Source organism: Danio rerio, chromosome 15 (assembly GCF_049306965.1).
Source record: "Danio rerio strain Tuebingen ecotype United States chromosome 15, GRCz12tu, whole genome shotgun sequence".
In the NCBI taxonomy this organism is placed as follows: domain Eukaryota; kingdom Metazoa; phylum Chordata; class Actinopteri; order Cypriniformes; family Danionidae; genus Danio; species Danio rerio.
In genome coordinates, this window is record NC_133190.1 from 8,837,685 (window position 1) to 8,850,948 (window position 13,264).

General features: G+C 33.3%; 1 protein-coding gene across 10 annotated transcripts in view; it reads left to right on the forward strand.

Moving 5' to 3' along the window:
• The first annotated feature begins 5,131 nt into the window (after positions 1-5,131).
• Positions 5,132-13,264, forward strand: part of cadm2b (cell adhesion molecule 2b) — a 462,204-nt gene continuing 454,071 nt past the window's right edge. For 9 of the 10 annotated variants that reach the window (XM_005157473.6, XM_005157476.6, XM_005157475.6 and 6 more), the window contains exon 1: positions 5,132-5,466. In XM_005157473.6, coding sequence (XP_005157530.1) covers positions 5,406-5,466 — 61 coding nt within the window. In that variant the 5' untranslated portion in view covers positions 5,132-5,405. 10 annotated transcript variants of the gene reach the window in all.

Genomic DNA, 13,264 nt, shown 5'->3' on the forward strand with positions numbered 1-13,264 from the left:
CTGAGTGAATTGTCATTGATTGATTCATTCAATCGTTCGTTCATTCATTAATTCATTCTAAACTGAAATTTCTCTAAATGACATTTTTTTTTTCATTTCTAAAATGTAATTCATTCATTCATTCATTCATTTACTCTGGATTTAAAATTTATAACTATGTGTTTGTGTGAAATGTCATTTATTTATTCAGTTGTTAATTCATTCATTCTAAACAGAAAATTTCTAAATGACTATTTCTTCGTTTATAAAATGTAAATCATTCATTCATTTTCTTAGATTTTACAATTAACAATTATGTTTAAGTTTAATGTCAGTGATTCATTATTTATTTGTTAATACAATTATTTATTTACTCTCGATTTATAAATTATATTAGAGTTTAAGTAAAATGTTATTCATTCATTCATTCATTCATTCATTCAATAATTCATTAACTGAAATGTTCTGAATAAAATTTTCTTCATTTCAAAAATGTAAATCATTATTCATTCCTTCAAAACTGAAAATTTTCTAAACAACATTTTCTTTATCTGTAAAATGTAATTCATTCATTCATTTATTCATTCATTCATTCATTCATTCATTCATTTAATCATTCATTCATTTTCTCAGATTTTACAATGTATAGTTGTCTTTGAGTAAAATGTTATTAATTCATTCGTTCATTCTAAAACTATTCTAAATTACATTTTTTTCATTTCTAAAATGTCATTTAGACATGTGTTTGTTCTCTTTGGATTTACAGTTTATAGTTATGTGCTTGGGTTAAATGTTAATCATTTATTAATTAATTCTAAACTGAAATATTATTAAATGACATTTTCTTATTTTATAAAATGTAATTAATTAATTCATCCATTTTCTCTGATTTTAAAGTTTACAGTTGTGTCTGAATTAAATGTCAGAGATTCATTATTTATTCCTTCATACAATCATTCATTTGGTTTATAATGTATTATATGTTTGAGAAAAAACATTTTATTTATTCATTCATTCATTCATTCATACTTTTTTCTGGATTTAACATGTATAGTTATGTGTGAGTAAGATGTATTTTATTTATTTTTTTATTTATATGTGTTTTATTTTTTTACTTGGAATTACAATTTATAGTGCATATGTGTCTAAGTTACACTAAATGCCGTTAAAGATGTAATGTTGTTGATGTTTTTATTCATCTTTAAACAGAACAATATGGTCTTTTAACAAAGAAATTGATATTTGATAGAATATTACTGACTTTCAATTACAACAAATGAAAACATTGTCATTTTGACCAATTGTTATTTTCTGAAAAAAACAAAATAATAATAATAATAATAATAATAATAATAATAATAATAATAATAATAATAATAAATGCATTAATAAAATCTCAAAATTATTATATTTAATCTATTTAAAAGAAATGTAATCACACCCATTGTTAATATTAATCTAGTAAATCAAGAACAACTGAGAATTTTTAAGTGGTCCTGTATTTTTTAAGCTGTATGTACATATACATGTTGTATACAGTACCTTTAAATGCATGTACACTCTGAAATAGCATCTAACACAGAAACAAATGTGATGGCACAAAGGCGAAAACATGACATTTAATGCAACCTCATAAATGCATGCATGTCTCTCTGAAGAAAATGACATTTGCAATATGAGGAATAAGGTGAGAATGTGTGTGAATGGCACGCTCTCATTGCTGATAGATTGCCTGGAGACCCAATTAAAGATGCTAACAACAAGGATAAACAATGTTCCTTTTTTCCACTTGAGATCTCAGACCTAAAATAATACAAAACAACAACAACACAAAACCTTCCTGTCCACACAGATATGCAAAAGAATATCTTCTGATAGATGTTTGTATTATTCTAATATTTAACATAATATAATCTGTCAGGGGCGACACGGTGGCTCATTGGTTAGCAGTGTCGCCTCACAGCAAGAAAGTTGCTGGTTTGAGTCCTGGGTGAGTCAGTTGGCATATCTGTGTGAAGTTTGCATGTTCTCCCCATGTTGGCGTGGGTTTCCTCCTCGTGCTCTGATTTCCCCTGTAGTCCAAAGACAAGCGGTAAGGTGAATCAAATAAACTAAACTGGCCGTAGTGTATGTGCGTAAATGAGGGTGTGTGGATGTTTTCCAGTACTGGGTTGCAGCTGGAAGGGCATCCAAGTGTAAAACATATGCTGGTCAAGTTGACAATTCATTCCGCTGTGGAAACCCTTTATGAATAAATGGACTAAGCTGAAGGAAAAGGAATAAATGAATAAATAATCTTTGAGTATTTTAAGATTCACAAAAGCAGCTCCTCTCAAATGTTTTGTCATGTCAGCGTGACCTTCAAGATAATGCCAAATTACACTTTTAAAATAGTCATGCAGCACAATACAGTTACTATATACACAGTATAGCAAGTGCAAACAATGTGTTTTGATTGGAACACAAAATAAGATATTTTGAGGAACGTTGGAAACTGGAAGACATTGACTAATACAGTATTTTTTCTCCTACTGTGGAAGTATGTATACTGTTTTCCTACATTCTTCAAAATATCTTCTTTTATGCTATACAGAGAGAGAGGGGGGGGGGGAGACTTAAAGTTGATGTGAACTGGAAACTTGTATTTCAGTACGTTGATGTATTTCCAACTGAAAAGAATAATTGAGTAAGGACGGGTTTTCTTTTTGAGCATCATTCACTTGTACAGTAGCAAACTAATGGTTGGAGGAGCGTGGTTAGGAATAGTTTGGCTGAAGCAGACAAACTGACATCAACTGAGAAGAACCACCACTCAAAACACAGAAGCAAATGGTCTGATTAAAGATTACCAAAACATTTTGTGTGTGTGTGTGTGTGTGTGTGTGTGTGTGTGTGTGTGTGTGTGTGTGGATTAACTCGCATGGAATAATTGTTCACCGACATAAATAGCAATGTGCGCAAACAAAATAAACATTGTAAATTTAGCAAAACTTTAAGTAAATTCATTCATTCATTTTTGTCTTGGTTTAGCTATACCAAACCTTTCTGAGTTTCTTTCGTCTGCTGAACACACAATACGTTATTTTGAGGAACATTGGAAACTGGTAGACATTGACTAATACAGTATTTTTTCCTCCTAATATGGAAGTTGATGTATACTGTTTTCCAACATTCCTCAAAATTTCTTCTTTGATGTTTTTCATAGAGAGAGAGGGAAGAGAGACTTATAGTCAGTGTAAACTGGTGAGTCAGTGTAAACTGGTGATCCAAATTGAGTAAGGCTTTATTTTTGCACACTGTTCACTTGTAGCAAACTAATGGTAAGAGGGGCGTGGTTAGGAATATTGTGGCTGAAGCAAAAAACTGACGTCAACATAGAAGAATCACAACTCCAAATACAGAAACAAATGGTCAGACTTTGATTAAAGATTACCAAAGCATACTTATTTTGTGCTTTTTTTTTTTCATCAAAGAGCCATTTCTGATTTATTTTGGCAAAATGCATATATAAATGCATATATATGCATATATATATATATATATATATATATATATATATATATATATATATATATATATATATATATATATATATATATATATATATATATATATATATATATATATAAACAAATTAGATACAAATTAGATCTCTAAATGCCATCTGAAATTTCTCCTAAAATCAGTATTGTTTCCTAGCTTCCTATGTTTATTCAAGTATTTCACTAATAGCAATGAAAAGAAGTTTTTTCGTCACTATAAAAGTAAACTTTCTGAGCCTACACAAAAGAGAAGTTACATGCCCAAGGTTACCATAAAAATGTAAGTTGCAGGCCCTTTACACAAGCATTGTTCGAAACGTTATTTTATTGTAAATCGAGTTCTTATTCATTTTGCTATTAAAAAAAAAAAAAAAAAACAACAATAAAAAGGTAAAGGTAATTGTATTTTGGTCCTAATTTTTATTAAGTTGCCTTAACTAATATGTACTTACACAGGAGTTAATAGTTTGTTACAATGTACTTATTCTGTAAATACATGTATTTACTGTGTTCTTATGCTTGATTAAATGCATGTATGTAATTACATCTGTAATTAACTTTTGTAATTACATTAGTAAATACACTTTTGACCATCCCTTACACCTTAACCCACCCTTAAACAGACCCATGCCACAAAACCTGTCCATAACCCAACCTCTATCCCAACTCAAAAGCACCACAAGTGTTTTCAAATACATTGTAAACACAGTAAGTACATTGTATTTATTTTTTGATGTCAGTACATAGTAGTTAAGGACACTTATTATAAAGTGGGACCTGTATTTTCCATACGAAACTGATTTCTAGTGATGTTTATACATTTTTAAACTTTAAAATATTATTGAAGAGAGACAGCTAGAAAGCCACATGTTTTTGGTCAAAGAGCCACATGTGGCTCCCGAGCCGTTCCCTACCCCTGACCTTAACAATAGCAATGTGCGCAAGCAAAATAAACATTTAGATTTCTCTCAGTCTTGGTGAGTAAACCCTAAAATAAATTCATTTTTTCATTTTCTTTTGGTTTAATTTATCAGGGGTCGCCACAGCAGAATGAACCACCATAAAAGTAAATTATTATTATTATTATTATTATTATTATTATTATTATTATTATTATTATTATTATTATTATTATTATTATTATTGCTGGTATTATTGTTGGTTGACTATCTATTTTAATCACGGTCATTCTGATGATTCCAGTTGACTTGTTTTAGAATGCATTATTATACTGTATGAGACTTTAAGTATTTACTTAGACTAAAGTGATTTTACTTAAATGCATGTTATAACTCACCTGGCATTCCTTTATTCCACTTTCTAATGAGCAACACGACCCACAGTAATTGAACAAGGAAACTGTTTGTAAGTACATGTTATTGATACTAGCCTGCAACATGAGTCATTTAATCCCAGAGAGTAACTGTAACATAAACCCTGTTGCCTAAAATGTACCCCCCAAAAACACAGAAAGTTACCAGTGCACGATCGATCATAGTGATGGAGTGCGCGCTCCCGCTCTCCTGTACTATCGCTAAGGCGTCTCCATGTGCCAATCAGAAGTGGGCGGGACCCGCGTCGGCTGCGGCGCTCCGGAGAGGCAGAGACTCAGGCAGGGGCTCAAGTGCCACTTTCTCAGCATTGTCAGTGCGGGCAGCATCATCTCCTAGCCCGGGTACAGTAACTGCTGCACGCAACAAATATCCTCCGGATCGGGACAGGAGATTCGGGTTTGCTCAATCCATGCGATCCGAGCCCGTCTGACTAAGAGAGAAAGAGAGAGCGAAAGAGAGAGAGAGCACGCGCACCATTCACCTGGATAAGCGGCATCAGCATCAGCACCAGCGCAGGGAGAAAGCGGACGCCAAGCATCGCCACGAGAATATGATGCTCCAACAGCACTTGCTCTTCGTGCTCTACAGCTTCTGTGGGATTGTCATCAAAGGTAAGAAGCTCGCTATGTGTGGCCACAGTCTGATGCCCTCTGGGTGTGGTGGGAGTTGGCAGGGAGAATGAAAATGCCAGTTATCATAAGACCCGCGTTGAATCGCATCAGGGGCTGATGTTTCATAAGTAGCGCGTGTTTTTATTGGATAGGTCATGACTCATGTACAGTAGCCTACGTGTGTTCTGTGGCACGATGAGGATGATGACAGTGCAGATTTGAGTTCGGCGCACATATTTGTGCACGTGCGTGGGAAGTTGTTTGCAGTTATTTCAGTGATGTTTGCCAGTCGTCATCCATCAGTTGAATCTATCAAACTTTAGACGCGGAGTTAATTCAGCGGACGCGCGCTCGTCCCAGATTGATTCCAATGACCCGTTACGCGCAGTTTGTGATTTGGGGATCGTGTTTGTCTAATGATGAACTTTACCAACATTGATTCTTTTCACAGATTGGTTTGCAGTGTGTTCGCAGTTGCGCGCAGGTTGATTAAGGTGTGATTTGATGTGCAACACAAATTGAACTTGGTTTACGGGTGATGGGTGCTTAATGCAAGATCTAATGAATGCCAGCTGGCCAGTGCTTTTTTAAGTCGGACATAGGCACATTTTAAGCGCACAGCACTCTGGTATTTGCAAGATTCTACATCTTGGGGTCGTCGTAGCATAAGATTTCTTTCCGAGACGCGCGGTGTGCTGGGGTAATAATAGCTTATGCATTTATTTACACTATAACAAGAATATACAGAGTGTGTGCAGGTATTTGAGGACGGACAGCTGTAGCTACAAGAGCTCCAGACTGCAGCGAGTCTGTGCGCGCTGCTGTCCCACTTTGGCCACTCTGAATACCGCTAGCGAATCGCGCGCCGCCGCGCCCCACGGGTCACAGGATCTCCCATTACCCCAGCACCTGAGCATTGTTTTCTTTTAGTTCTGCAAGATTCTCTAAATGATGCGTGTAAATAATGGGAATGATAATCATTTGCACAGCATATATAGGTACTGGCACTGCAAGAACATGACTCATTGCTGTTGGACTTTTATTGACTTGCAGTCCATATACATGCCTGTCTTGAGAGATGCAGCTGGTGGCTGCATGAAGAGTCAATATTATGTTACAATATTACTATTGATTATTGATAAAGTAGACATGGCTGGCTATTGTGTAATGCACACTGTGTTGAGGAGACTGGAGGAGTGATGTTGCAGTTTTGTACACATTGTGAATTTATGAGAGTGTTCCACTTCATATGACTCAAACTTTTAAATGATTTTTAAAACATATTTGTGAGCTATAAATTACATATCTGCTGCCTTTTCTTAGACTAATGTTAAGTATATAAAGTGCTAATTGTTAAAAAAAACATACATAAAATTATTTAAAAGTTTAAATAAATTAATACAAATTCGTAGAAAAAACACTGCGTATTGGTATGCAAAAGTAATTTTATGTATAAATATGTTTCATAGTTGTATTGTAGGCAGATAGGGGAGGGTAGTGTTCATCATAAAACATTTAGGTAACAGTAAGCAACATATGTTTTTTCAAACTTTAATTTATTTAAAATAGCCTGTTTAAAACACTACATAAATGTTGTGTGATATATTCATTTTTTGTTTAAATAAAAATAAAAAGTTAAAGGATAATGTCAAACAAAGTAATAACTTAAACTGAAGATGATATAGAATAAATGAAACAGTACACAATATAAGACGCATATAAAACCAAACTCTACTGCAGTTTTTTTTTGTTTTTTTTTGTTTTGATGTTAAAAACCCCAGTTATCAATAATACTGTATGAGCTTGTACATAGACACTAAACTTTACACCTATACTGACATCTTAAAAAAAACAGTCTTTATTCATGGCATCTATCTATATGTAAATTGACAGAGCAAGAAAAACATGTTGATATGAAAAATGTATTTAAAGTAGCATTAATTTAATCCCAAAGGGACACCATCCTCAAAACATTACAGTAATTAAAAATATATCCGCTATCTACACTTTCATCTTAAATGTTACGTTAGATGTGTTGATTTTTAATGTTCTGAACTCATTTCTGCTGCTCTAAAAGCTGCCAAAAAACATGAACATCACACATCTTTTGAAAAATTGTGACCAGATCAGTCCAGAAACGCAGCGTGAGGTAACTCTTGAAAGAGAGAGTGTGCTTCTGTCTTCTCAAAACCTCCTCGCTCACTGTCTGAGATGGATTGTGGATATGTAAATGTTGGCATATGTTAGGTTTGGCAGTGCCTGTGCTGACTACTGATCTCTAGAATTATTCCTGGAACTTGGTGTGGATCAAAACCAGTCATCGACTTTTTTCTTTTTCTTTCTGTCAATCGTCTCTCAGGTGTTTTTGAATTCACTGACAGCGTTTCTTCACTGACGATCTTACATGTGTTTACCGTGAGGAAAAGGTCACTTGATGTGACGTTTCAGTATGTTTTTGATATGTAAATAAAAAGTAATGTGTGGATATTAGGCATGGGACGATAACCGTTTTTAAGGTATACCACGGTTTGGAAAAGTCAAGGTCTTTAAATCTCCAAACATTTCTGCTAAACCATTTCCAAAGTAAGTGTACCATTTTTTATTTATGTTTTTTTTTTTGTTCAGTTTTGGTTTTTTAGGACAACATAATATCCAGCAGAAAATATATCCAAAGATTGTGCTTGAAATTGTAGAGAAATCTGTTTTAGAAACTAATGAAGACAGCAGAAGTCTTTGACTCATTGAAATAATTTTGCCTGACATGTTTACTGTTACAAAATGCTTTAAATGTTTCTTAAAATTTAAAAAGTTTTAGTTTTTTACCTAGACATTTAAAAATAACATATTTTAAAGAAGTAATCACAACACAGTGAAACCGTGATACTTTTATCCAAGAATCAAAATCTTATACCAACCCATGCCTAGTGGATATTAAAGAACCAGTTCATTTCAGATGGTCAGTAATTTAAATTAGGTTTATTTATAAACTACTTTCGAAAGGAGCACACCTTTTTGATTGATAGCAGCTGATTCTCATTAGCTTACGCACAATCCACCAATCAGACGATTCCTAAATCACTATAAATAACCAAAGCATCTTACCTTAGCCATCTTCGTCTTGAAGAATCCCCCCTTCCACCCCTACTCCTCCCGTTTCCTTATCAGGGCAGCACGGAGGTCTAATGATTAGCATCATTGCCTCACAGCATGAATGTGACTGGCTCAGACTTTACCTGGCCAGGTCAACGTTTCTGTGCGGAGTTTGCATGTTCTCCCTGTGTTTGCGTGGGTTTTCCTCGGGCACTCCAGTTTTCTCCCACAGACCACAACATGTAACACAAATAAATCAACACATTAAATCATCATTATAGACAAGCAATGAATTCAGCGAATAATCTCCATAGCCAATTCATAATCAAGCAAGGGAGTTCTCGAGACCTACCTGAGCTCAGACTCCCATCTCGCCTTACAACAGGAGGGAGTCCCCGGCTCAAGGATCTCATAAGCTCAGGGCTCCCTCCCGGGACAGCATGCCAAACATGCTTCATAATCAATAATTGGCAAGGGCGAACTCTTGAATAGCGTGTCAAATCAAAAGTCTGCTGTGAATTTTTTTACAATTGCTTGGATCCAAAAATCCGTTATTTTCAATAGATATTTAACTACTAATTCATCTATAGTAAGATGAAATGGTCAATACTTACATGTATATAATAAATATATCTCAATGTTGCAGTTTACGCCTGACACAAATAGTAGATAGAACAACAAACTGACTAAAATTGCATTACATGACAAGCCCATATAGCCCATATCTACAAGATGTATTTTCAAAATCATTTGCTTTGGAAAACATCTGCTGTCTTCAAAGATTCAATGTACATCTTTAAAAAGCTCTGCTGTTATTCTAAAATCTTAATTCTAAACCTTGAATGTCTTAAGATGGACATTTTGCAGATGGGCAAATGCGCTAATTAATATATAATCCAGATGTAAACACACACTTCAAATACTGTAGGTGTCTCTGCAATATGTTACTAATAATCAATTTCAAAAAATTGTATTTTTTTTTGTGATTTCTTACAGTAAGTATGATCTATGTCATAAAAAACACCAAGCACTGTAAATGGACCAAGACCACTAAAAAGATTGCTCCCAGTTCATCAAACAAACTTTTGATTAACTAAAAATAAACTCAACACTTATATACAAAAAAAAAAGAAAAAAAATGGACATTATATCAAAAGAGTGATCAAGCAAACTTATTCAATGAATGGTAATATCTTGTATTACATTATGTTTTGATGACCTTATCCTGTTGTTATTATGTGCAGTATGTATGTATGTATTTATGTTTGTATGTATGTTTGTATGTATGTATGTATGTATGTATGTATTTACATGTACAGTAGGTGAGAGTTCAATGTGACCATTACCGCCGTGGCTTATACCGCCGCCGCTTTAAATCGGCAAGCATGTGTTTTTAATGTATGACCACAGTTTGTAAATATGCCGCCAGGGGGCACAAAGGAACGGGATGCGAACGGACAGAAATAGCTTATACAGCAGCTGTGAATATGCTTCTGTACTTATGAATGAAGATGAAACGATAAAACAAAGCATTATAATTCCTCCATTAATCATAAAGAAATTGTTAACACAATTTATTATCACTGTAAACTTGTTAAGTGCAATGAGGATTCACTTTGGAAAATAGAATTGAAGAATTCAGTACAAATAAGTAGGCCTAAATAAACAAATAAAGCAGACTTTTAGCCTAAATATAGAGATGTTCAGTGTTTGCTATTTTGATAGGACTAAGACATTAAATAAGTCATTGAATAAGCTTTTTCATTTATGTTTTCATTTACGTTTTTATTTACATTTTCGTTGTTGATTACATTTTACTATCCCATTTGATGTCTCTATTGTACATATTAATAAACAAATAAGGACAAATAAATGAATAATGAAAATAAGCCTAAATAATTATTTATTTAAAGACATGAAGATACACTTAGAAACGGACCGGCACATAGTCTAAAGAGCTTAAGTGTATGTATGTATGTATGTATGTATGTATGTATGTATGTATGTATGTATTAATGTATTTATTTATTTATTTATTTATTTATTTATTATTTATTTATTATTTATTTATTTTCAGGTTTATTTGACAGGGACAATACACATTAATAATACAGAAATCTACAATGCCAAAAATAGCCATAGGGCTATTTTGCATCTGCAGTGGCTGTTCTAATGGTAAAATAGTCTTACTAAAATATATATACATACAAAACAAATAATCAGTACATAATGAATACAAGTAAATGCATGTATTAGATTTCTGAAAGAAATAACAATCCACCCTGAAATTATACTATACCTATTGTATAATTACACTATAAAACCAACAACTCCATCACACTCACTCATGACCAATAAATGCCAATATGCAGGCAAATATAATATAAATATGCATAGAAGTAACAGTTGCATTAAGCGTTAATTGCTTATTATAGATCATTATAGCCGTCAGAAACATATTTTCTTGCATCAGATCTTCATTAGTGTGTGATGAAGGAATAAATGGCTCTGTTTTTAATCCTTTACGTATTTTATACAGAAAGCTGTTCACAAGCTCATATATTTAGGTTCTTTTTTATAAAAATAAGTTGACAGAAAGAAATATGTGTAATTTTCTTTTAGTACAGACAAAATGTTCAGCATCAACAGCATTACAGTTTTAAATAATTTCTCGCGTTTTATTTAAGACATTTAAGCTCTTATGTATAGTATATACAGTCAATTTGCTGCTTGCTTGATTCATGGCATTAAATACCAGATCCTTTCCAGTTTAATGTGTCACATTCTAAATGCTAACTCTGAAATGTATTTTAATAATTCATATCCCAAGAATCCCTGCCATAAGCTGTCAGTTTTTTTTTTCTTTTTCTCCTCACCCGCTTGATTCTTATCCCTTCTTCAAAAGTGAACCAATGACTGCGCTTTAGCTCAGCCTCACAGTGAATATGCTTAGATGAAATTTTTTTTTTGCATGGTGCTGTACCCACTCAGCTGATTTATAAATTTGATGGAAAGATTTCCTTAGACAACTTGATAAGAAGTGATAGATAAACTGTCTGAAGGGTCACATCCATGCAGTGTTGGATCAAGACTGAGTCACTGTTCTATGATGGGTTTTTTATGGCTGCTGTCTTGCTGTGTAAAACAGGGAGAGGGATTGGTTAGTAGGAGAAATCATCTCATTAAACTACTGTTGATAGCATATATATCGATGTTTTGTGTTCAGTGTTAAGTTCAATTAGTTACAAAGTAACAAATTTTCTGCTAAAAAAAATTTAAGTAACACATTAGCTTTAATTTTTGGGTGATTTAAATACAATAGTTTATAATATACTTGCCTTAAATACTGTACTAAAATTCAACCGTTCTATTTATTTATTTCAGAGAAGCAGAACAATATAATTTTTTGCAAAAAATCTGCTTTTCATCTAAATAATTTTTTCAAATATGTCAAGACAAGCAATCGAGAGTTTCCTCGGCTGTGTTTTGTATCATTGTCTTGCTGAAATGTCCACCCTGGTTTCATCTTTATCATCCTGCTAGTTTAGATGTTAGACTGAAGCAGCTGATAATTATTTATACTGAAGAAGGGCAGAGGGTTGTTGAAGAGCTACTGGGAGATTTCAGCTGCTGTCAGGGCTTTCACTGCCATTTTACACTTCACTTTCTTCATGTGTTTAATGCTTTTTTCCCTGTGATAATAAAATTTCATTTTATTATACATAACTTGTAAACTCATTGGATTTTTTTTCTTTTCATATATGTATTTTTTTTTTGGTTGTTAGCAACGTTTGGTGAAAATTTGTACCAAACGGCACTTTTAGAAATATGTTTTTTGAGAAAAATGGTGAATACTAATTTTTCCCACAGTATATAAATATGAGAAAGTAAAAATTATCACACATTATTAATAAAAAGGCAAATTCAAATAGTCATGATTATGACAGTCATAACTTTAATGTAAGTTTGTTATTTATTGCATAATTTTGGAGTATTTCATAATTATTACGTTATCTACATAAGATTTAGCATATGAATGATATTTGGACTCTAATATAAATTGTTTTTAAAATTTCTACTTATTCATTTACACTTTCTATTTTAAGAATTTTCATAATTTATAAATTTGAAGTCATAATTTCGAACTTTTATTCTATTAACTCTGATTTTCTCCCTTTTAAACTTATTTTTGTACCTAATTTTTGGTGCTTTTGACAACTCATTCCTGCTCATCGGTTTCTCCAAAGTCAATCCCCTTCCTCTAACATTTCATCTTCAGCACTGAAGTGCACTTGATATTTGTTGTCTCTTTATACTTCACTCACGACAGATCAAACCATCGCCACATGTCGCCTTAATAGCGATATAAAACTCAAGGTCTCCAATTACATGTGTGACCAGACATTTAGGTCAGGGCTTCACAGTCATATTCCCATTACACCGGCTTCTTCCCCACTTAACAATTCACACACACACAAAAAAAGACATTTGTAGTTGGCTTTCTGTAAGTGTGAGATACAAATTGGACCTGAGGGACTAAAAAAAAAGACCCCTTGAATCTCGCGTCTCCATTGCCGCGGGGCCCCAGTTAAACGTGCGGATAGATCCAGAGTCAGCTGAGCGTTTAAAGTAGCAGTGTAACAGTGTTTTGACGGGAGGTGTGACGGTGAGATCATTTTGTGCTTTACACCAGAACCATTAGAATTCA